Here is a 25969-nt window from a genome sequence, read left to right as displayed (position 1 = left end):
CTCGACTACTAGTCATCCACACAGCTTGGAAAAGAACATGGCTGGAAAGGGCACTATATTTTGTGAACCACAAGGAGCTTGGTATGTCCAAAGCATGGTGCAGGGTGAGGGGATGGGAGGCAAGTGAGGGGAATGGAAGCCAGAAAGGAGAAAGTAGGCTGGGAGATTGCAGAGCCTTCTCCTTAGTTGAATGAAGGCCACAGATGGCATAGTCAGCTGTTCATTTGCAAATCTCTCTCTGGGAAGGGTGCAGTGGAATGGTGGGGAGAACTCTGAGATGGAGCCAGGGCCTGAGTGAAGCTTCCTGGGAACCTAAACTATAACAAGTCCTACTTTTACCTCTGAAGCCTTATAGTTAAGGTGTTCTTTGGATAAGAATCTAAATACTAGCTGTGTTTCATTTCTTCGATAACTGCATTAGGTATAACCCAGTAAAAACTGAATAAATTATTTTAAATCAAAGAGATATGCTAGCCTGAATTAAAGAAACGTCAAATAATTTAAAGTATAGAAGGAAGCATTAGCTGAAGTTACACTGTGGAAAATAAAGAAATGAGTAGTTTTTACTTTTCACCCTGTTTCTATACTGTCATTTGTTTAAATCCATGAGTATACATTTTTATATAAAAATAGTTAATAAATTAAATAAATTATTAAATCAATTAAAATTTAATTTAATAATAAATTTAATAAATAAGTGATTTAATATTAAAGTTTTGTTCATTTGAAGTACATGCATAGTTAACAGGCAATAAGCCAATGTCTTCTGTTCTTAAATACATTTAAATATCACTCTTAGTAATAGAACTAAGGTAGGCCTCTGCCTATTCCAAAAGGAGTTATCAAAATTCAGATTTAGTGTTACAAATTTATAAATTTATGGTAAGGAAAATGGGTACTGTGTTGCTGGTTTCCTTTCAGGTTGGCCTTCAGTCTCACGGATACGTGGAAGGGGGTCTGAGTCTTTCTATTAGTGCTTAAGTGTTTAGACAAGGTGCTGGGGTAAGGCATGGTGCTGGGGCAAGGCAAGGTGCTGGGGCAAGGCATGGTGAGCCTAAAAATAGAAACATAACCACACCCTGTACATTTTAGAAACTCTGCCATTCTGACCTAAGGAAATATTTTTCCCCAACCCAAATGAATTTTATTCTAGGTGAGATGGAAAAAAATACCAAACACCTAAAATTTTAGTTCTAATCTGTTCCTGTGCATCTGTCTTAACCATTAGTGCTTGTTTATGGTTTTTGTTTGGTCTCTTGTAAAGAGACTATGAATTTTCTACATTTCTACATCACTAGGTGGTAGCCTGATAAGTGTGGACAAAAAGGGGCCATATGCTAACCTGACTAGCTCAGGGAAGGCCTGTGTGGTGGCCTTGCAAACTCAAAAAGGGACCTAAAGTAATCACAAAGGATGGTCTGAAATTAATAACTCAAGTACTGGACAACCTGATGATGCAAGAAGAAATTGCTATTGTCTACACACCAGGTCATCAAAAGGGGGGACCCTGGAAGCCTGGGGAAAATAGGTTGGCAGATGAGGCTGCTAAAGAGGCAGCACGACAATCTGAAACTCCTATATTAACTCTGGTCCCAGTCCTGCTACTCCTTGAAGTTATTCCAAAGTTTAGCACGGAGGAAGAGAGACAATTAATACAGACGGGAGCTTGTCAGGGCCAGCCTGACAGGTTGAACCGGGCTGACGTAGGGAGGTGGGAATTGAGAAAAGAAAGAAAGACAGGAGAGCGGGATCAGGAGGACTACAGATCAATTGAGGAACTGCAGTAAGTTTATTAACCACGCAATGCCTTTTATACACAAAACACTAAATAGGAGGTCTGTCAAGAGGAATGTATTCTTTGTTCCTCTTAATCTCTAAGGGAGAGACAGAGCGGAAGGACAAATTCTTGGTACAGCAAATCTCAGTAAATAGTTACAGACTTCTTGATAAGCCATGAAAGGTTGTTCTCATTCTACAAAGGTTGCTCTCATTCTACTGATAACCGCCATCCAAGCAAGTCTGGGAAAACTGTGTGGGTAAGGGTCCCAGCCTTGCTAGCCCCTTTAGGTGCAAGGACCGTGTCAGCTTACACCCGGTCTCCAACAGGAGCTGTGAAGGATAAAGAAGAAAAATGGAAATTGCCTGATGGAAGGGAAATGATTAGAGAACTTATGACCCTCCTTCACAAAGGGACCCATAGGGGGCCACAAGCTATGTGCGATGTCATTCTAAGGACAGTGGCAAAACAGGTCCAAGAGGGCTGCATTACTTGCAGAAAGGTTAATAAACAGGCCTGAGGAAGCAACTCCCAGGGGGAAGAACTCCCCGACTCAGATCCTTCCAAAGCATCCAGGTGGATTATACAGAAATGCCCAAAGTAGAAAGACAAAAATACCTACTGGTGATAGTAGATCACTTAACAAATTGGATTGAAGCCATTAAAATATAGATTCTGATAACGGGATCCACTTTACTATCACCATTATTAAGGATATTATGGGTTAGATATAAGATGGGAATGTCATACTCCCTCATACCCCCCTTCTTTGGGAAGGGTAGAAAGAATGAACCAAACTTTAAAGAGACAGATCACCAAACTGATGCTGGAAACAAAGCTCCCCAGGACTAAATGTCTCCCTATTGCACTTTCTCTGGATTAGAACAGCTCCAAGGAAGGATGTAGGGCTATCCCCTTATGAGATGCTGTATGGCCTTCCCTACTTAGGAAGGCCTCAAGATCTTCCTACAATGGAGACTAAAGATTAATTTTTTAAGAACTATGTACTGGGTATCTCCTCTACTCTAATCTCTCAGGTTAAAAGGCCTCCTAGCCCAAAACCCTCCTCGTGAGTTTCTGGTTCATCGCCATTAACTGAGAGACTATGTTCTAATCAAGACTTGGAAGAAAAACAAGTTGGAACCCTCCTGGGAAGGACCCTACCTTGTCATGCTTAACCCTGAGACCACTTTTCCGCCTGCAGAATGAGGTTGGACCCTATCACACCTGGGTTAAGGGTGTACCACCAAACCTCTCAGGGTAGAGACACCTCAACTTTTCAGCCATACAAGGAAATAGTCCCTTGAAATTAACACTAAAGCAACTGTTAGCTATCTTAATGGCCATCATGTACTAGATTCTATTTGCTTTGGGGCTCAGGAAAATTGCAAGGGCTTACAATGTGGGCTGGGTAAATGTGTACAATCTGGATCATGCTTACCCAGTTAAGTTGTTGATTAATGTGACCAAGGGAGATAAGCCCATAACCCTTCAATTTGATGCCTGCCAAACCATCAAAGGCAGCTACAGGCCTATTCCATTTACATGTATCTTGATACCTCACTGGGAGCGAATGGTCTATCCCAGTGTTCGGCAAACTGCGGCTCGCGAGCCACATGTGGCTCTTTGGCCCCTTGAGTGTGGCTCTTCCACAAAATACTGACTTCTGCGCATGGGCCACAAAGTTTCAATCGCACTGTACGTGCGCGCCCACACGTGGTATTTTGTGGAAGAGCCACACTCAAGGGGCCAAAGAGCCACATGTGGCTCATGAGCCAGAGTTTGCCGACCACTGGTCTATCCCCCTGTCCTACCTGGAATGATGTATGGTGGACCACCCTACCAGGGCTGGATGGCTATATCCTGACCAGCAGATAAAAAGTTTAGTCAACTAAAGGCTAGAATACATCTATATAGAGGTACCCCTCCCCATGCTTGCCAGAACTTACAGTGTAATCCCTTGCTCTTCACTATAAATAACTTGAATGACTTGGATATTTCAGCCTCTAGGCCAAAAGATTGGCTAGGACTAGATTTAGGAGTAGATGTCACAGAACAAGATCCCCAAGGGAGGTTTGCTCTGAGACTGGTAGCCCCACCCAAGGACATCATCACTGCTACCACCATGACTCGTTCTACCTATAAGATGGGGGTGAAAGGACAGAGCAGGACTGATGGCTGTGTCCTTAACCCCTCTTCCAAGAAAAAGCCGCAGGGTGTATCAGTTACTCAGCCTGCCCTTATCTCGGCCAATGGGAAAGTGGGGGAAACTAGCCCAAGGCCAAAAGTATGCTGGCCACCCCCCCTGTCTTTGTGTAACCAGACCCTAGCTGCACCCTGCCCCAACCCACGACCCCAAGCCCTATAAATTCTTTGTTCTCTTGGGATTTGGGGCTCTCTCTTGCACCCAGTAATGGAGGCAAGGGGGGGACCAAGCGAGCTTGTATAAGAGACCCTCTGCTTTTGCATCGGACTGGCTAGTTTCCTGGTGTGGTTTCCTTGGGGATCTTGAAATCTGGGCATAACAGGGGAAAATCCCTTTGTACCACAAAATGATCCTACAAAAGAGACCCTAACTGAGTTGAGGATTCAAGACAAACTTTGCAAATAGAAGAAGGATATAAGGAAATGAATGCCTGGGTGGAATGGATTAAATATACTGTACGCCCCCTACATAAAAGCAACTGTTACACTTGCGGCAGGAAGGCCAGAGGCCCAAGTGGTCCCATTTCCATTTGAATAGGCCTCAGACAGTAATGGGATGGAATGTATGCTTGCCTTGCATCAGGAGGAAACCACCTGGGGAAACACTTCCTGTAAGACTCCCTGTTGCTCCCATCCAACACAGGTAAAGAGCAAGGGTTCCCCAAAATGATCCAGCCCTCATCTTCTGAAGTAAATTATACCTCCTGCCTCTCAAGGTAGAGAGGGAACAGTATTCGGAGTTCATGGGAAATTAATTTGGATATGTAAATGGTCGAGGATCCTCAGAAGCCAATCATTCTGCTCTGTCAATAACCTGTGCTGATTGATGTCTGGTGGTATTGCTGGGGACCATTACTTGCGGCCTTGCCTAGCCATTGGAGTGGAACTTGTGCTCTGATACAATTGTCTATCCCTTTCACTTTGGCATACCATAAGCCTTTTTCAATGGACAGACAGACTAGGAAGAAAAGAGAGAGTTCAGAGGGCTCTTTTAATCCCCATCTATAATTATAAAAAGTGTAATATGCTAATTAGACCGACAACCTTCCAGACGAAGCTGCTGCAGCGGCGGGCGGGGGCCAAGGCAGAAGCAGCTGCCGAGGTGGCGGGGGCTGAGCCCCTTGCACCAGCTTCATGCATCGGGCCTCTAGTGTTTACATAGATTCCATTGGGGTTCCAAGAAGAGTGCCAATGAGTTTAAGGCTAGAAGTCAAATTGCTGCAGGGTTCGAATCTGTCCTGTTCTAATGGTCCACTGTCAACAAAAATGTAGATTGGATGAATTATATTTATTAAAACCAACAGAGGTTTGTCAACTTTCCTTGAGATGCAGTTAAAGGCACAGCTGAAATACTAGATGCTACCAGCAGGATGACCTGGGAGAATAGGTTGGCCTTGGATATGATTCTGGCAGAAAAAGGGGGAGTTTGTGTAATGATCGGGAGGGGGGGCAATGTTGTACATTCATCCCTAACAACACAGCTCCAGATGGAACCATCACTAAGGCCCTATAGGGATTAACAACTTTAGCTAATGAGTTAGCTGAGAATCCTGGGATTGAGGATCCTTTCTTTGATTTACTAGAGCAATGGTTTGGGAAATGGAAAGGAATGATGGTATCCATATTCACCTCTTTGATAACCATGTTAGGAGTTATGACAGTAATGGGATGTTGTATCATCCCATGTATGAGAGGTCTTATCCAAAGGTTAATTGAAACCACATTGACCAAACAGACCCCAGTATCATACCAACAAAACAATCTCCTTCTCCTAGACCAGCCGTGGGCAAATTATGGCCCGCGGGCCGGATCCGGCCGTTTGAAATGAATAAAACAATTGAAAAAAAGACCGTACCCTTTTATGTAATGATGTTTACTTTGAATTTATATTAGTTCACACAAACACTCCATCCATGCTTTTGTTCCGGCCCTCCGGTCCAGTTTAAGAACCCATTGTGGCCCTCGAGTCAAAAAGTTTGCCCACCCCTGTCCTAGACACTGCAGAACATGAAAATCAACTAATGCTGACCGAGTTAGAAGAAAAGAGTGAAATCAGTTAAATAAGAAAAAAGGGGGAATTGTGAGAATTATGAGAATTAACCCGTAATCTTTTCTGTCAAAGAAGGAAGTTCCTTAGCTTATGAGCAGCCATTTTGAGAGATGGCCATCATTCTAAGTCACATGACTTAGGAGGCCACCATTCTAAGTTTTGGTTTCTTAAATTTCAACCCCTCCCTGTTCTTTGAATTAGCTGATCATGAAAGAAAGTGAAATTGAGCCTTAACCAATTAGCATGAGGGGCAGACTGCATCAGGAATAAAATCCGAGCGGCCTTCCTGCTCCATGTGCTTGCTTACCAGACTCTTTGTTGGTTGTACACCCTCCTGCAGAAGTAAAGATACTGCCTTGCTGTCTGACTCCTGAGTATCCTTTGTGTTCTACTAGGACCCTTAACTCTGGGGCTCACCTTCTTTCTAATAAATTGGAATAGGGAAACTGAGGCAGGAAAATTGAAGCCAAAAAGCTATGCAGGTAGCTTGTAGCAGGACCTTATCTTGAGAACAAAAGGTTAAAACCTCTCCTTCTCACAAACGAACGCAAGAGAGGAGGGGGAATCTTAATACAACTAGAAAATACATAGCCAAATCACCCTAAAATTACTAAAAGACAGCAGAATGGAGGTTAGAGGGGGAAAAAAGAATGCCCTACTGTTCAGTGAAGCCAGCAGTCTTTGATTGGTCAAAATAGAGTTTCCAGGTGCTTCTCATAATTGTGGAAAAAGCCATAACAAGGAAAAGGGGGGAACTTCAGAGTTAATCTGTACCAAGATATCTAAGCAGAGGAATTTAAAAAAAAAACTTATAGATAAGAGGGTATAGAAGGCAGAAACCCAGCACCCCACTTGCTCTTCAGATTAACTGAGAGCCCATTTGCACTTCATAAACCAGCTGTATAGATTTGCTTGCCTTACTAAAGAAGTAAGTGCATGCTTTAATTTTTTTAATAAATTGGCTTTATCACAACACAATAGTCTGAAGTCTCTCATTTAAATTCATTTATATGAGAAGAGAAGAATGAAGGTGGGGGACAGCCCTCTCCCTCTGACTCAGGGGGTTGGCTGTCTGATAACACCTCTCTGGAGTCTGTGAAAGGTGCCTGTCACAAAACTGTGACAATTGCCAGAAGCAAAATCTCTGAGATAATGCTCCAGGGAATGGCAGTTTTGCACCTTATTTTATACATTACACTCAAAAGAGAAGACATAAGTGGGTTACTTGAAAGTCATTGGTGGTAGATTAGGGAGGCTGGAGAAAGCGAAGTGGGGAAAACCACTGGGATTGGATAATAAGTAAAATGATCCATCTTTAACATAGGTCAGTACAGAATAGTTAACAGTCAACAATTAATATGATAAAAACAACAAGAGGATTTGTAGTCTCTGCTTCGGTGCATTGGTTGTGCCGAGGTGTCCTGACATTCCCAAGGTATGTTATCATAGATGCAAAAGATGACAGGCTTAGTTAAGGTAAAGATTGACTTTTGTCAGGGAAGATTCTGGCCTAGGACATAAACTGACATAAACTGCCTTTTTTTTTTTTTTTTTAAAAGAAGTTTTAATTTCAGATCATCCTTTGTGGTTACTTTAGGTCCCTGAGATTTCAAGGTCACTATACAGGCCTTTCCTGAACTTGTCAGGTTAGCATGTGGCCCCTTTTCATCCACACTGAATGCTTGTACCCCCAAATTCATATGTTGAAATCTAATCCCCAATGTGATGGGATTAGGAGGTAGGACCTTTGGAGGTGATTAGATCATGAAGGTATTGCCCTTAATAAAAAAGACCCCAGATATATGTAAACTTTCAACAATAAAGATTTAAACTAAAAAAGAGTGAAAGAGAGAGAGAGAGAGAGAGAGAGAGAGAGAGATCCCAGAGTATCTCTTCTGCCATGTGAGGACACAGCAAATACGTTAGGGGCAAAAATAGAATATTGGGGAATAGCTATGGTTATGGGAAATATTAATGATGCTCATGCTCTGTTAACCATGATTACCTTGTGTTGGTTAAAGAAAGGATATTCTGACCTGGCTGGGAGTTGTACACTGCCAGGACCTGGGAGTCAACCTTGGACCTAGGAATCAACCTTGGAATGTGGTCCAATCTTATTCAGGAACTGCCTATTATCATGGAAAGATTAACAACCTTGTTGCCCAAACAATGGAGTCCCACTCAGCCTGCATTGCCAACCTCCCCATGTAATCATTGTCCTACCCTATATAAACAGCTCGTTTATGGGGTCTGCAGAGCAGATTTTTGTGGATGACAGGCTGCTCTCCCATACTGCTAGCAGTATTAGAATAAACACTCACATATGCTTCAACCCTGTCTCTGCTGAATTGGCTCAAGTAGTGATAGGCAGCCTAGACCCATTGATTGTCTGGTTTCAAACAGATGAATGCCTATGAACCACTAAGCAAGCTCATATCAGGGACTGAATCTGTCAGTTGCTTGACCTTGGACTTCTCAGCCTCCATAACTGCAAAATTGTTTTCTATTGTTTATAAGTCACCTAGTCTATTATTCTGTTATAACAGCCCAAAAAACAGACTAAACAAAGCTTGAAGATCACATTTGTCAATATCAGACAATTCTGGACAAATTTCAAGAATACTCAATTATATTTGTACTATTAAACTCAATGTTTCTTAGAGACCCAGAAGAGTATTCAAAAGGGGGCATTTCCAGGTTCTCTGATCAGAACAGCATAAGATTGTGTTTAAAAAAACAAAACACAAAAACTTAAATGACCCTATTTCTCTTGTTAACTTCATTCTCAGTCAGGCCAGTTTTGGCTAAACCTTTGGTCAGTATGGATATGACCTAGAGCAAAGTTTCTTGAGACACAATCAGTCACAGGGATGCTTTAAATGATCGATTTTAACTTTTCACATGCTCACATAACCTCTGACCAATTCTTTCCAAAGGTTGAGTGTTCCACTTCATGGGACAGTCCATGGCAATCTTTAAATGACTATTAGAAAGCCCTCTAGGCAAAACTAAACATCGTCTCTTATTTTGCTCATTGGAGCTTCACAAAATAAGCAGTCTTTTGAATACTGACAATAAAATATTTAAAGCCAGGAAACATGAGTTTTCTAATCATAGTTTCATATAAACAAACATCTAAATAACTGACATAACTTCAATTAATGATAAATACAACTCCACAAATTGATTTTTATAATCTCAATTTGGAAATTGAAAAATAAGAAGAATATAGAGTTAAAAGATTCTCCTAGGGATTATGTACTTGAGTCAACTTGTAAGGTAAAACTTTTTTATATCAATTTTACTCTTAAAAATCTCTTAAATTGCCCTAGCTGGTTCAGCTCAGTGGATAGAGCATTGGCCTGCAGACTGAAGGGTCCTGGGTTCGATTCCAGTCAAGGGCACATGCCTGGGTTGCAGGCTCAATGCCCAGTGGGGGCATGAAGGAGGCAGCCAGTCAATGATTTTCTCTCATCATTGATGTTTCTATCTTTCTCTAGCTCTCCCTTCCTCTCTGAAATCAATAAAAAATATATTTAAAAAAATTTCTTAAATTGCTCACAAAGTAAAATTCCAATAAAGCTGATTTTACCTCCAGGATTAGAATAGATTGTTCTTTTGACTAAGTTGCAGATAAAGTGGTTGTCTGGCATTTAGAGCCATTTGTATGAATAATACCTCTCATTCACTTGGTATGAATGCACATTGTTGAAATTATCCATATGATGTAACATTACAAAATGTTTTTTTAGTGTTTTCCATTAAAAGGAAAAAAATACTTATTGAGTACCTTTAAGATGCCAGGCATTGTGCAAGGGTGGCAGCACTTGTCACATATTCATCAATAAATGTGGAGTAATAGATAACTGAATGGGGAAGCCAGTTCCTGAGATGAAACTGACATCTAAAAGAGAAGATTGAGAAAAGAGTATGATAACATGAAAGTAATGTTCTTCAGAGGAAAAAAAGTGGATAGTAACACAAACAGCTCTACTGCTATGTCTTGAAAAATTAGTTCACAAGTTTCATCTTCCAGTCCTCTAATATTAAGCATTTCATGAAAACTTGACTCATCATTGAAGGAACAATGGTTTGTAGAGTGTTCACTTTTAAGATTAACTTACAAGAAGCTCTAAATGCCATTATTTAGCAAAATAAAAAAATAATTTTCCACTAGGAAAAATTACAAAGATATGTTCAAATGGATTGCTCAATGAATCCTTTCCAGATACATATTTCTAAGGAAAAAAAGTCATTTTAGAAACGGAAACTAGATTTATCTAGTACTTCAGGTATAGTGAAAAAAGTTGTCATAAATCAACAGCAATAACAGAAAAACCAAGCACCAATCATAACAGGATCTTCCAAGAGGAAACAAGGGTGGACAATTACACTGAGTCTTATATCCCTCTGTCATCTGATAGATGCCAATCTTGTTAAAATAAAGATCAAAGGCAGGCTGGGGAGGAAGTGAATTCATTAATGTCCAATACTATTGATGGATACTGAAGAAAATAGAAAAAGGTATTCTCCATACCTTTCTGAAGGTTTGGTCTGGGTGGGAGCATTCATGGTAGGTAGGTGGTATGTGCAGGAGCCACAGGTTTTTTTTTAAGGTAGTAGTAGAGGTAATACCTTCTCTGTAAGTTGATTCATCCATCACTGTCAAAATTTTGCCATTTGAAGTGTAGAAAAAATGTGAGAAAACACCCAATCTTAAGATCTTACTGCCATTTACTTTATGACCCGGAATAGCCATCAACCTTTATTCCTTACATGTAGAGGCCCAGCGCACGAAATTCATGCATGGGTACAGTCCCTAGGCTTGGCCTGTGATTAGGGCCATCTTCCCTGGCTGCTTGCAGCCAGCCCTGCCCCCCACCCCAGTTCCCCTTTCACCATCAGGTGACTGGAGCCTGATGGCTGGGGGAAGGGACTGAGAGGTTGGCTGTTCCCGCCCGCTCGCTGGCCCCGCCCCTGCCGCAGATTGCCCTCTGTGTGTGGTGTGACTGGCGGGGCGGGGCCTTGGCCTGGTGCCAGCCACATCCCCAAATACCCATCCCCAGTTCCCCATTCGGCCGGGGAAAGGGACTGAGAGGTGGTCAGTGCACCTCATAGTGACTGGTTGAGTGGTCATTCTGCTGTTAGGGTCAATTTGCACATTACCCTTTTATTATATGGGATAGAGGCCCAGTGCATGGGTAGGGGCCGGATGGCCTGCCTTGGGGGCACCAGATCGGGGTGGGGGTCCCCGCTGGGGCGAGGGGTCACGGTCATTCTGGTCGTTCCACTGTTTCAGTCGCTGGGCTTTTATTATATAGGATTAGGGATATATGATCAATAACTTCATGGGAAAGGAAGAAACCAAATAAACTGAAATGTCAAAAAGCATTGTATGAACCATAAAACATGATAAAGGACTAGAGATATTTAGACAATTCAGAGAAAAAAATCTAGTATGAACCTTTTATTTTTTGACAAAACAAACTACAAATTTTACATTCTAAGCTCCCAAAGTTTCATTTATTTAAAAAATAAAAGACAAGGCATCCTGGACACCCAGATTTCAGGTATGAATAAAATAGTACCAGATTTTCAAGTTATATTAGCTGGTTGCATTTTATATACCATAAATGTGAAGAGAACTATGACATACATTCATTAGTTTCAAATGTACCTATAAAAAAACACATGGACATTCTTGAGTTTCCTAACTATACAGTTTCATATCAACAAACATCTAAGTAACTGACATAATTTCCATTAATGGTAAATACAACTTCACAAATATCAAATTACACAAATAATTTGCTTTTTATAATCTCAAATTGGAAACTGAAAAATAAGAGGAATTAGAGTTAAATAGCTGAAAATGCTACATGAGCACATTGTGACAAGGAATGTACAAGTAGTTTCCCTCAGGAATGATTTTGAGAATTTAAAGTAAATTTTATCAGAAAAGTTAAAATCTCTAGTGTGAAAAGAAAGTTAAATGAATTATTAGCTCAATTTCTAAAGATCTAGCAAATTACAGATTTTTGTGCAATTAATTAGTAACATACACATTTAAGAGCTTAATACTGACTGTTTAATAGAATGTTTAGGTGGTTCTGAAGTGTATATTCTTTATAGTTTACTTTAGCTTACATGTATGTCAATGAAAGATAAGATTCTTCAGTGGGAAGTTATAGCTTATTCTGCACTAGATACAGGTAATGTGTACCAGATTCAGAGCAAATAGTGGCTTTCACCTTCAAGGATTCTACTTTTAATTTATACAAAATTAGATTTTCACCCACATGTGTGGAAAAAGTGCTTCTCAAATGTACATGGCCCCCATTTCCATAATCCTAAAATAAAAATAAAGGCACATAAATGGATAATAGTTTATATATTTTATGTGAATATTTTTCATTAATCTTTAAACAGATTCACTCTAGAGATGTGTGATAAACTTGTTACAAATTTCTATGACTTGGGGAAATTAAAGATCTAAGACCTCTCTAAAGATTGCAGTGGTATACAATTAATATAATGGTTCATTACTCTGCACACCAACTCACCTCTTAATCTCTATAGGCTGCAGGTACTTGTTTCATCAATAATGAGATCAAAAAGACTAAAGGACTTGTGGAATTAGTCTCCCAGAAAAGTTGTTTTGAATATTGTTACAAATAGATTTAATATGATTGTGAGTTAAATTTTACAATTATAAAATATTCACACTAATGTATTTGAATGGAATGTAATTAACAATCATGTGTAGGTCTTTAATTTTAATGACTGGTATTTTTCACTTACATGTAAAGAAATTCAATAGCCAGCGTCATTTAAATATAGAAACAGTACAATCTCTTCTCTTTTCCCTTTTATAAAGTGCTATTCTTAACTGGGTAGAGTTACTGTCCAGCTTCTCATTAACTTCACTGTATGTCTATTTAGATTCAAGGAAACCATGAAAAATTGAGAGGATTTAGTATTTTAAATATTTGCAAAATATTGCTACAAAGTATAGACTATGAGCATGTTTTATTAGTAAAACAAAAAGTGTACCTTAGGTTGATTTAATTATTACTTGAGAGAAGCATAGGCTCACATACACTTATGCCAATTTTTGCTAATCATCTAAACCAGAAACAGTTCTGTAGGCAATTCAAGTCTAAGCATCATCAACTAGGGTGATGTCAAATAGAAAGAATGGTTATATAACCCCAGAATAAAAACTTCAGCAAATTTAGACTTTTAGAATAGCAAAACAAGTTAGCGAGAATCGGAACCACACGCAATATTTTACTTTAAAGTAACATAGGGTGTTCAAGGTATTTTCTTTAAATAAAAATTTGTGTAGTTATTAATAACGTACCTTAATCTGAGTGCAGTATGATAATTAAGAGGAAAGCATACTACAGATTAACTCAAAGTGAATGTTGCTTATTTCTTTAGTTGAGTGATTAAAGCTGAGATTGCTTTTTAAAAACAGCTGAACACTTACAATACAGTAGGATACCAACAGGATTCCCATTTTTATTCATTTACTAATTAGAATTTTTGCATTTCAACTCTTACCTGACCTTTGCAAAATCTTAAAAAGCAAATGCAATTAGTTTTCGTTCACACTTAACAAATGTTACCAATTTCATTACAATTTGCATATCTTGTTTTTGGAAGAGTAACCACTTTTAACAATCATAAAGGAGCAATATTCCTCACTTAGCATGGCATCCAATAATGGTTAAATCAAAGAAACCCTCAGTCATCAATTCTGTACCTCCAATTTAGATACATCTCTAGTCTTTACAAACAGGGACTCCAGGGCAGAAGAATGGCATGGAGAAAGAGGCCTAGGTCAAGGTTTGATGAATCACTTGGAAAGCCACCTCACTCAAGACTACTAGGGGAAACTCCCCCCCTTCCGCCCTCTCCCACTCCAACCCCCCAAAGTAAGAATGTATAATTTTGCCTTAATCTTTTCTGGTCTCACTTGCCTACCTCTAGTATTGTATTTCGGATGACAAATAACCCTTCGAATTTTCTACAAAAATTATTTTTACCCAAATACATTGGACTTCGGTCTCAATTTGAATGAGGGTAAGTGGCCTTTAAGAGATCGATCCTCTTCTTCCTGCTCCCCCTCCTCCAGGGCCTGCTCCGGGTCTCTGAAAAAGGGTGTGGTGTGGATGATCTGGGGTTTTAAGTGGATTTTGTTGAGTTTGGGTTTTATTCGCCCACTAGAGCTGCCTGAGGCTTTGCGACCTGGGTCCTTTGCTTTGCCTCCTGCCCATCCCTCAGCGAAGTGGTGGTGGTGGTGGTGGTGGTGATGGTGATGATCCCCTCCATCCTCCAGGACGTGCGAGAGTTTGTAGGTGATGAGGTGGGAAGGGAGCACTTTTGAAAGCCTCCAGCGCCCACCCCCGCCGCCTGAGGCACTTTCACCGTCGTCCTCGTCCAGGGCTCCCACCAGGTTCTTGATCTCCTCGGCGATGCTCTGACTCAGGTACTGAGAGGCCTTCTTCCCACTGTAGTCCCTGACGTCCACGTCTGCGTCGTAGGCCCCCACCAGCAACTTCACCACCTCCACGTGCCCGTGCATGGCTGCCAAGTGCAGGGCGGTGTAGCCGCCGCTCGTCCTGGCGTTGATGTTCACTGGCAGCTGATGTTTGTTGGCGAAGTTGACTAGCATGGCCAGGAGCTCCTGCCGGCCGTGCTTGGCAGCCCAGTGCAGGCAAGTGAAGCCGGTGATGAAGTCCCGCTTGGTCAGCAGGCCAGGCTCACAGATGAGCAGCGCCTCTAGGCTGTCCCACTTGCCGTCCGAGGCCGAGAGCATCCAGGCGTGTTCCAAAGGGTCCAGCGTCACCGAGGCCCCGCTGCCGATCTCCTCCTCCGCCGACGAGGCAACGGAAGCGCTGTCCGAGTCGCCCCCGCCTTTGCCGCGTCCTCCCCCAGAGCAGCCCCCGGTGCTGCTGCCCCCCGTACAGACGCTCCTCTTCAGCTGCGGGGAGCTGCCCATCACAAGGTCCCGGAGGTTCTGGCGAGTCGGCCTTGGGGTGGAGGTTCCCCCGGGAGAGCTCCTTCCGTCCGCGTCCTCGCAGCCCTGGGGCTGGGGTTCCAGGTCCTCGCTGGGCTCGGGGGTTGGTGCTCGGGCCGGAGGCTGCGCGCCGCGCCGCGAGTTCTTTCTCCTGGCCCCGCCGTTCAGGGACGGCCCGCTCCGGCCGTCGCCGGTCAGACTGGGCGGCCCAAGCGCGGCGGCGGAAGACTCTCCATCGCCGGGTTCACGGCCCGGACCCGGGGACGCCGCCTCGGGGCACAAGCCGCTCTCCCAGCACTTGGCCGGGTCGTCGGACCCCTCCGGATCACCGCCGCCATGGGGCTCGGGCTCTGCGGTCACCGAGATGCGGGGCAAGTCCCGAGGGGGCGCGGCCTTGGGTGACTGTGGGCCTTCGCAGAACCTCCGTTTGAGGTGCACGTACTTGGAGCCGTCGGCGGGGTCGGTGCGCACAGTGGCCACGGCATTGACCAGCTCCTTGAAGTGGGCGCGCCGCTCGGGCTCGCCGCCCAGAGCACCCCTGAAGTGCTGCACCAGCTCGGCGTGCCGGGCCCGGCCCCCGCGTTCCGCGAGGAAGCGCAGCACCGCCTCGGGGCCGAGCTCCGCCGGGCCCTCCATCCGGGGTCGCGCTGCTCGCTAGGCGTTGGGAGGCTCAGCCCGGCCCCATCGCGGTGCGCTCCCAGGTGCGGGCTCCGCGAACTCCAAACCTCTGGTCGGCGGCCGGAGACACCGCCACTAGCTCACAGGGCCGCGCCCCGCGCGAACACGCCTCCGCCGGCACCGCCCCGCCCCACCCCGCCCACTTCCGGTCCCGCGCGGCCGCAATCTCGGTTCCCGCCGACCGCCCGCGGACACGGCCCCGGGCCCGCCCACTTCCGGCCCTCGCGCGGGAGTGCCTCCGGCCGCCGCCAGCTGAGTAGTCCTGGCCGCATCCCCTCTCCCTCCCGGCCCAGGTCCTGCAGCCATTGCCCCGCACTGACTCGTCCCGCGACACGTCGTGGGACACCCCTGTGAGAGGCTCGCTCGCGCCCGCGTCACTGAGGCCGCCGGCTTGGCCCCGCCCCTGCCCATCGCGCCGCCTCCGGCCCACGCCCCGCGCCCCGAACCCTTCCCGGCCCCCGGCTCCCTCCGCCGACGCGCTGCTCGGGCCGTGGCGAGACCGCCGCTCCGGCCGCCCTCGGCTCACTTCGCCCAGCTCCCGCCGGAACCATGAGCTCTGAGGAGGCGCGGCACCTGGTGAGTCCAGGCGACCCCCCAGGGCCGGGCTCCCAGGGTCTCCGCCCCGCCGTTCCCGGGGTCCCAACGTAACTTCCTCCCGCGGCGTCCGGTCGGGCGGTGGCGGGTCCCGCCCTCGGCGGGCCTTGCGGGCTCCGCGGTCCCCCTTCTGGGGGGAACGGGACCCCCTCTCCCCCTCTGTCCACGGGCGTCGGCGGGCGGCCCGCACCCGGCGCGTGAGGTCCCCCAGCTCTCCGCGCCGGGCGGGAGCGGCTCAAGTTTTTGCGCGGCTTCCCGTCTTCGCCAAAAGTTAAATGGGAAACAGTGATCGTGGGTCCGTGTGCTTGTAACGGTTTTGGGCACCGAGCCGATGGCTACAACGGTGGCGACCTTCTGCAGTCGCGGCCTTTCCCTGACCCGACCCTCGGGGTCCGGCGCGCGCTCCTCCTCCTCGCCCTCCGTTAAAATTCGATTCCCCCACCCTCTTTTGGGGGGCACCTTGACACCCTCGTGCTTTAAAAGCCGGGTGACTGAGCTGTCCGCTGTTTTATACCTTTCAAACCAGTTATATCTTTTTACCTCATTTGAAGCCGGCGGTTCTCGACGTGTGGTCGCAGTTATTTTCCTAACAGTACCAAGCTGTTATTTGCCTTTCCCACGCTTGTTTTCTTGTGAGTTGGTTGTTTTTCAGAGGCTACGTGATGTGGACCTCACCGTCTGGAGGGCCTATGGGATGTGTCTCTGTGCACACTTGTCTTGTAAATTTTTATTTTAATTGCTAATACTACAAATATCAATGGTTGTAATCCATGCAAACAAAAGCTCCCCGGGGGGCCTGAGACCAAAAAGTCTGAGAGCTGGTCTCAGCAGTCTCTTGACTCGGAAGGCGCCGCTGTAGGAACAGCTTACGGATTGTGTCCTGAGAGGCGAGGCGGTGTGTCCCCGCCACACCGCGGTTCTGTGGTGGAGCCCGGACAGCCCTGATCCCGCCAGGGCTCCTTCTCTGAGATGTACTTAGAGAAGTCTCGGTTTTTCTGTCGGAACTGCCTTGTTACAGTGGCCGTGTGTGTGTGTGCATGTGTGGGTGAGAAAAATGTGTTTTGTAAACTTTGGTTCGTAGTAATCTTCAGAATTAAACTTGTGCTGAAGAAAGCGCTTCATTTAATTGGCGTTGGATTTCTTGTCAATTGCACTTATTTTGCAGTTCAGTAGTAAGGCTACCTTTATTTTCTAATTAAACTTTTCATTTTGAGATAATTGTAGATTCACATACAGTAGAGATCCCTGTACCCTTTATTCAGCTTTATTCAATAATAACATTTGCAAAACCATTGTACAAGACCGCAACCAGGACACTGACATTGATTGTTTAGAGAACTTTCCACACCAGAAGGATCCCTTTTATACTCATACCCACTTCATTTCCACGTCACCTCCTTCTTAATCTCCAACAACCGCTAATTTGTTCTTCATTTCTATAATTTTGTCATTTCGTGATGGTTATTTAAAGAACCACACATATTTAACCTTTTGGGATTGGACTTTTTTCACTCAGCAAAATTCCCAGGAGATTTATCTAGGTTGTTGCATGTGTCATTAGTTCTTTTTAATTGCTGAGTAGTATTCTATGGTATGGATGAATCACGCTTTGTTTGAAGGACATCTAGGTTTCCATTGTTGGGCTATTATGAATAAAGCTGCTATAAACATTGATGTACAGTAACATGTAATGTAAAATAATGAACATATAAGACTTCAGTTTTTTGGGATAAATCCCCAGGTGTACAGTTGCTGGGTCCCCTAGTAGCTGGGTTTAAAGATTTATAAGAAACTGCTAAGTTGTTTCCCAGCATTTTTGCCCATTTTCCATTCCCACCAGCAATGTATGAGAGATCAGGTTCTCCACATCCTCACCAGCATTTGGTGTTCCCTATCTTTTATTTAGGCATTCTGATAGGTATGTAGTGATTTATTGTGGTTTTAACTTGTGTTTCCATGATGGCTAATGATATTAAACATCTTTCCATGGGTTTATTTGCCATCTGTATATTCTCTTTAGTGAAGGTCTGTTGTGCATTTCCTAACTGGATTTTTTAAATTGTTGGTTTTAGAGGTTTATTTTTAATATATTCTAAATACTAGTCCTTCCTTGATATGTGATTTGCAAATGTGTTCTCTTAGTAGTTTTTTTTCTTCTTCTTAATAGACCCCTTTGCAGAGCAAACATTTTTAATTTTTATAAAATCATTTTTTTCCATTTTTCCTCTTACGGATTGTACTTCTATTAAGTCTAAGAACTATTTGCCTAACCCTAGATCCCAAAAGTATTCTCTTATTTTTTTCTTCTAAAAGTTTTCCACTCTATGTTTTACATTTAAGCCCATGACCCATTTTGAATTAAGTTTTATGTAAGGTGTGAGATGTAGGTTGAGGATCATTTTTAGCCATGCTCCAGCACCAGTTGTCAAAAAGGCTGGCTGTCCTCTATTGCAGTTTTGTCAAAAATCAGTTGAACATATATTTGTATGTCTGGGTTTTCTAATAGCACGGTCTTGATTCCTGTAATTAAATAATAAGTCTTGAAATAAAGTAGAGTGATTCTTCTCACTTTAATTCTATTTTTCAAATTTTTTTGGCTATTCTAGTTCTTTAGTCTTTAATTATAAATTTTAGATTAGACTAAATAATTTTGCTGGCATTTTTATAGGAATTAAGTTAAATCTGTATATCATTTTAGGAAGAATTTATATCTCTACTATGTTGAGTCTCCCAACTTATGAGCATAATATTTCTCCCCATTTTTCACATTCTTTGATATATTTCATCAGCATTATATACAAGCTCTGCATATGCTTTGTTACATTTACAATTCTTCCCATTTTCCTAGTACATATGTTCCAAGATCCCTATATATGCTGTTTTTTCCTCTACACCTTTTCCACTTAAAAAAGGAAGCATTTTATGGCTTCTCCTTGGCATAGTCAAATTGCCAGCATCAGTACTCTTGAGTTTTGGGGCCATTATTAAGTAAAATAAGGTTTGCCGAACACAAGCACTGCAATACTGTTAATCTTATAACTGAGATGCTACTAAGTAACAGGTGGGAAGCTTATACAGTGTAGATAGATACGCTGGACATAGGGATGTTGCTTCCCTGAAGATGGAGTGGGATGGTGTGAGATTTCATAATGTTACTCAAAACAATGTGCAGTGTAAAACTTGTTATTTCTGAAATTTCCCATTTAATATTTTCAAACTGTGGTTAATCATAGAAACTGAAAGCATGGAGAGAATAGATAAGTGGGGGACTACTGTATACCTATTTGATTTTTTTTTTTTAACAATTGTAAACTATCTATATACTCAATCTTAAAATAACATGAGATGCCTTTCAATTGTATTTAGGAATGAAGAAAATAGCTTTAAATTTTTCTTTAATGTATGTATACTAGGGGCCCAGTGCATGAATTCGTGCACGGGTGGGGTCCAGCTGCCTGGCCCCAATTGGGGCAGATCGGGGCTGGGCTTGTTGGGAGGAGGAGATGGTGGGAGGTTGACTGGGAGGAGGGGCCATGGGTGATTGGCCAGCGGGGCCCGCCGCCGATTGGGGTTGAGGGGCCAATTAGGGGCCAGCAGCCTGGGGAAGGGGTCATGGGTGGTTTGCCGGCCAGCCCTGCCCTTGATTGGGGTAGGGGGGCCAATCTGGGGTGGGGCCGGGTGGGGGGAGGGGTTGCAGGAGGTTGGCCGGGCGGCCTGCCCCCTATTGGGGTGGGAGAGTCTGGTAGTGGGCAATACTTACTAAAGGATATTTAAAACTAAAGGGAACTCTAGGCATATTTTACTTCTTGGTTCATATTTTTACTTTTTTAGTGGTCTAGTGATCTCTAAAGATCTTTGCAAACATTAAAGTATTCAAGATACATTTTTATATGGATTTGTTCTTTGCTGCTCTGAATACATCCAGTGGGTAAGTGAATGCTACCAAATGCTAAGTGCATTCACTATGGCAAGGATTGCAGTGCTTGCATTATTACATACTAGAGGTCTGGTGCACAAAATGACCCACGGGATCGGGCCGAAACTGGCTCTCTGACATCCTCTGAGGGGTCCTGGATTGCGAGAGGGTGCAGGCCAGGCCAAGGGACCCCCCTGGTGCACGATCGGAGCTGGAGAGGGATGCGGGAGGTTGGCCATCTGGGGAGGGATTGCGGGAGGGCTCCAGGGCATGTCCAGCCCATCTTGCTCAGTCCCGATTGGCCAGACCCCAGCAACAAGCTAACCTGGTTGGAGCGTCTGCCCCCTGGTGGTCAGTGCACATCATAGTGAGCGGTTGAGCAGCCTTAGCATATCATTAGCATATTACACTTTGATTAGTTGAATGGACGGCTGTAGGTAAATGAAAATTAAATCATGAGATATCACTATATCAGCAGAATACACTTAGTGTATTAGGCTTTTATTATATAGGACATCCTCCCAACCCCATGAGTTGAGTAATGTCTCCATTTGCGGGGGGGAGGGGGGAATTAACATTCTCAAACTTTGTTGGACAAATCGTTTCTTATTTTGTTCATGTTGTCATTGTACCTCCTTGCCCCATGCTCTTATCCGTGGTTTTGGCAGTTACTTAGTGCACTAGCAGTTTGCATCTGTTGCCATCCATAAATAGTTAATTCTAACATCCTTCTTAAGCCATACGTTTATTAATTCTAGGAGATCTCTGTTTTGGCAGAATCTATATGCTGCTTGTCATATAGTAACAGAGATTCTGTTGTTTAGAAAAGAATTATAATTCACAGTTTCCATATAGCAAGAGCCAAAAGAACCTAATACTGCATTGTAATTTGAACAATTGGAGAAAATATTTTAATCTCATTTTGCATTTGCATATTTTGCTGTATATTTTCTTTTTTATTACTGTCTAGAAAATAATACATATATTGTCTTAACCATGTCCAAGTTTTTGTTAGCTACTACTTTACCATGTATTGATTACTTTAAGTTAGATAATTTTGTTATATCTTTATGAATTAACTTTTTTTGATGAGGAATAATTTACATACAGTGAAATTTACTCTCTTTTTAGTAGAAAGTTTTATGAGGTTTGATGAATATATACAATTGTGTAATCATAAAAACAAACATATAGAATAGTTCCATCACTCCCCTTTCCCCAGATTCCTTTGTGCTTCTTTGTAGTCCCTCTCTTAATCTCTGACAATTACTGATCAGTTTTGTGTTCCTGTTATTTTGCCTTTACCAGGATTTCATATGTATGAATTATTATACTGAGATTCATCCATGTGTTGCATGTTCCTTCTTATTGTTGACTAGTATTCCATTGTACGTTTGTGCCACAATTTATTTTGTTCATCCTTTCTCCAGTTGAAAAACATTTGGGCAGTTAGCAGTTTTAAAGAGTTATGAATGAAGTTAACTGTATATATTCACATGTAGGTTTTATGTGAATATAAGTTTGCATTTCACTTGGGATGATATCTAGGAGTAGGATTACTGAGTGTGTGTTTAACTAAATTAAGAAACTGCCAAACTCCTTTGCAAATGTTTGTGAAATTTGCATTCCCACCAGTAACAACTGAGAGTTCTTGTTGTCTACATTCTTGCCAGTATTGTCAATTTTTAAAAAGTAATTCTGATATATAGTGATATCTCATGATTTAATTTTCATTTATCTAATGACTAATGCTATTGAGCATCTTGTCATGTGCCTATTTGCCATTCTATATCCTTAGTGAATTGTCTGTTTAAATCATTTTTAAAAATTGAGTTATTGTCTAATTATTATGGAGTTATACAAGTTTTTAAAGTATATATATAAGTCCTTTATGAGATAAATTATTTACCAGTGTTTTATCCAAGTATGTGTCTTATTATTATTTTTTTTAATTCTCTTAACAGTATGCTTTGAAGAGCAGAAGATTTTAGTTTATTAGGTACAATTTAGCTTTTTTTCTTTCTGGATCATGCTTTTGATGTTATAGTAAGAAATCTTAATGTAAGGCCACAAAGATTTTGTTTATACCTTTTCTTCTATTGGGTCTATGACTCATTTAGAGCTAATTTTTGTATATGGTATAAGGTATGAAGGTATGAATTGAGGATCACTTTTTTTTTTTGCATATGGGAGTCCAATTGTTCCAGCACCATTTTTTAAAAAAGATTGTCCTTTGTCCATTAAATTGCATTTGCATCTTGTTGAAAACTCTTGCATACCCTCCCCCCCAACACACACACACTCTCTCTCTCTCTCTCTCTCTCTCTCTCTCTCTCTAAATATATATATATCTCACAGTAGTTTTCAACCCTTCTAATGCCGCGACCCTTTAATACAGTTCCTCATGTTGTGGTGACCCCCAATTTCATTGTTACAAATTGAACATAATTAAAGCATAGTGATTAATCACAAAACAATATGTAATTATAATATGTGTTTTCCGACGGTCTTAGGTGACCCCTGTGAAAGGGTCATTTGACTCCCAAAGGAGTCGCAACCCACAGGTTGAGAACCGCTTCTATATCACATCACTCTTTCCTAGAGGCATGGTTGTTGACATTACTTCTCATTGCCACTTCCAGGTCATTCTTCTCTCCCTGAATACTCCCAATTTTGATTCTCACTTAGCTATCACATTACATACTCACCATCTTTGTTCAGTCATCTCTGAAACCTCACCTCCCCCTATGCTTGACGGTGTTGTTATTGGCTCTCTGTAATTCTCTAACATTAGACCTGTCGTAATTCATAATTCATAATTCTGGGTGATTTCAGTATCCACATAGATTATCCTTTCACTAATCTGCCTTTCAGTTTTTGACCTCCTCTCCTAAAATACCTTGTGCTCTCCATTCTACTGTAGCATCTCTTTGTTGTAGTTTATAACTTGACTTTGTCATTACCCAATAACTGCAACCCCTCCTAATTAGGCATTTCACTCTGACCATACTTCCTACTTTGCCTGTTTGTTTACTCCCTCAGATAACTCCAAGTCCCGTAATTCTTTGACCTAATCTATTGAACCTTTCCCCTTTCCCTCATATCCTTTATGCTTTTTCCTTTTTTGCCAGCTTTAAGTCCATCTTGTAACATGTATAATTTTTTTCATGCACATCTCAGTTTTCTCTCTTGCTCCTTCATTCTTCCCTGACAATCTTCCTCCCCCCCCGCCCCCCCCCCGCCCCCCCCCCCCCCCACACACACACACTTAAACTCCCAGGACTCTGCTCTTGTACCCTCACTGCTGAATATGATGGGGGGAAATCATGCTGGGTGGTTTTACTCTAACATCATGATCACTACGTAAACTCAAGAGGCTGCCTAAAAATTGTACTGCATTTTCCTCATTCATTCACCCTCTCATTCTTCTTGATAAAGGGTGAGCAAACATTTAAAGGGTTAAATAGTAAGTATTTTCAATGCTGTGAGCCACAAGGTCTCTGTCACAATTATGCAATGCTCTTGTTTTCTGAAAGCAGCCACACATGGTAAGTAAAAGAATAGTAGGAGCACATTCTTCGTTCCTCCCTAACAGCTTTTTTTTTTTTTTTAAACCTGTCTTCCAGGACTCCGTACTTTTCTGGATTTCTTTCACCCTCCTTCTTAGCCATTTGGACTGGTTGCTCCTCAGTTCTCCAACTTTTAATGTTGGAGACCCCCAGGGCTCGATTCTGTGATCCCTTCTGTTTTTTGAGTACCTTCAATCCCTAGATGATTTCATCTCATTCCACAGCTTTAAGTATTAGCCATATATTAATGACTTCAGAATTGTTTTCTTCAGTCCAGATATCTCTGCACTCTCAACTTGTTTATCCAACTACATACTCAGTCCCTTCACTTCAGTGTCTAATAGGCATCTCCAATTTAACATGTTTTAAAGAGAGCTCCTGATCTCCCCCCCCCCTCCTCCTCCTCCTCCTCCTCCTCCAGTCTTCCCAGTTTTAGTAAATGGAGCTCCCTCCTCCTATTGTTCAAACCAAAAACTTTGGAACCATTCTTTATATCTCCTTACATCCCACATTGAGCCCTCAGCAAGTTCTGTTGGTTCTGCCTTCAAGGTAGATGAATTTGACCCCATCTTACCTCTTCACCACTAACATTCTGCCATGATGTCTTTCCTGGATTAGATGAATGCAGCAGTCTCTTAACTAGTCTTGTTTCTGCCTTGCCATTCTTCAGTCTACTTTCAACATAGTAGCTTTAGCAAACCCTTTAGTACAAAGAGAAATCATGTCCCTCTTACACAAAACCCTTCAAACCCAAGGCCTTACAACAAGCCACAAGAACCCTGCATGTTCTGGCATTGCATTTCTCTCTGGCCACTCTGCCTCCCTCTCTCTGCTCCAGCTGCTTGGTCTTAATGCTATTCCTCAAACACTGCAGCACACACTTGCCTCAGGATCTCTGCCATTGTTAGTTCCCTCTGCCTGGAATGCTCTTCCTCCAGACATCCTCTTCACCACTCTCTTTTAACCCCTCAGGTCTTTTCAGGTAGGCTTTCCCTAACCACCCTGTTCAAAACGGCATCCTCACCTCTAATTTTGGAAAAGTAAGCAGGAACAGCCTTTTTGAGGTGCAGTTTGGCAATATGTTTATACCTTTGACTACATTCTAGGAATTTATTATGAGGAAATTAACAGTTGTTTCTACAGGACTGTCCCTTTGGACCCACTGGGAAGCAGATGTTGGAATTAGGAGTGTTAGAGATTGATTAAGGGTAGACACTGGGGAGAAGTGATGCCTGCGGCAGAGAAAGGGGGAGGAAGCTAGACTAGAGAGGAAAAATGTTCAGGCCTGGGTGCAGATTTTGATAGCTGTGAAAGGAAAGAGGTTAGGAAGCAGAATTGGGCACAAAGAGCCTCAGAGGTCTTGCATATCTGGCAAAGTTTGGGTTAACCCAGTGGAGAGCTTTGACTGTTAGTTAGGTTTGCCTGCTTAGGGCAGAAGGGGCCAGGTCCTGACATCCTGACACCCTCACTGTGCTCAGTCTTTGGCTAAGGGCTTCCTGGGAAGAGCTGGTCTTGGGTTGAGTACTGTGCAGACCCTGAAGGCTCTGCAGCTGGAAGCTGTCAGCATTTTTCATAGCCAAAGGGCAAGTTCTTGCTGGAAGGGAGGGAGATCTGAGTGGAGGATCTCTTTGGCTGCTGCATGAGGGACATTTATTGCAGTATTAATTTAAAAAGACATAATTAGAAATGGTATTTTTCCCCTATAATATGAAATACTGCTTTTCTAATTAAGGGAGGGAAAGTAATTTCAAAGTAAGCTTTGCATTTGTATTTTAAGCAGCCATGTTAATAAGCTTTTGTTAAGCTTGAAACTCCTTTTACTAGTACATAAACAATTATCAAGAATTTCCTGCCCTAACCGGTTTGGCTCAGTGGACAGAGTGTCGGCCTGCAGACTGAAAGGTCCCAGGTTTGATTCCGGTCAAGGGCATGTACCTTGGTTGCAGGCACATCCCCAGTGTCGGGTGTGCAGGAGGCAGCTGATCGATGTTTCTCTCTCATTGATGTTTCTAACTCTCTATCCCTCTTCCTTCCTCTCTGTAAAAAATCAATAAAATATATTAAAAAAATAAAAGGAATTTCCTTGTATTGATATTTTGAGGCTGAATGTTAGACTGTTTAGTTACGATTTAGGTTTTGTATTTATTGAAGAGGA

General features: G+C 42.8%; 2 protein-coding genes and 1 long non-coding RNA gene across 5 annotated transcripts in view; 1 reads left to right on the top strand and 2 right to left on the bottom strand.

Annotated features, from left to right (window-relative positions):
• Positions 1–1750: 1750 nt before the first annotated feature.
• On the bottom strand, positions 1751–17287 carry LOC132230627 (uncharacterized). Its single transcript, XR_009451899.1, has 3 exons — positions 16870–17287; positions 9823–9936; positions 1751–2109 (listed from the first exon to the last, which is right to left on the bottom strand). It is a non-coding gene; the product is annotated as an uncharacterized LOC132230627 (long non-coding RNA).
• SOWAHC (sosondowah ankyrin repeat domain family member C) lies at positions 11485–15793 on the bottom strand. Its single transcript, XM_059688366.1, has one exon. The coding sequence runs from the start codon at positions 15691–15693 to the stop codon at positions 14080–14082; it is 1614 nt and encodes a 537-aa protein (XP_059544349.1). The 5' UTR covers positions 15694–15793; the 3' UTR covers positions 11485–14079.
• SEPTIN10 (septin 10) overlaps positions 16006–25969 on the top strand; it is an 82482-nt gene continuing 72518 nt past the window's right edge. For 2 of the 3 annotated variants that reach the window (XM_059688373.1, XM_059688371.1), the window contains exon 1: positions 16008–16311. Coding sequence is in view for 2 of the 3 variants with exons in the window: in XM_059688371.1 (XP_059544354.1) it covers positions 16285–16311 (27 nt within the window). In the remaining variant the exon portion in view is untranslated. Of the gene's footprint in view, positions 16312–25969 lie in introns of all 3 variants that reach the window. The other variant, XM_059688372.1, reaches the window with a different exon arrangement.

Source organism: Myotis daubentonii, chromosome 3 (genome assembly GCF_963259705.1).
Source record: "Myotis daubentonii chromosome 3, mMyoDau2.1, whole genome shotgun sequence".
NCBI lineage: Eukaryota > Metazoa > Chordata > Mammalia > Chiroptera > Vespertilionidae > Myotis > Myotis daubentonii.
Note: the sequence above shows the minus strand (reverse complement) of the source record. Positions and strands in the feature narration are given on the sequence as shown.

Excerpts from the sequence above, each read along its gene's own strand:
- SOWAHC (XM_059688366.1), bottom strand. The coding sequence starts at position 15,693 with ATGGAGGGCCCGGCGGAGCTCGGCCCCGAGGCGGTGCTGCGCTTCCTC.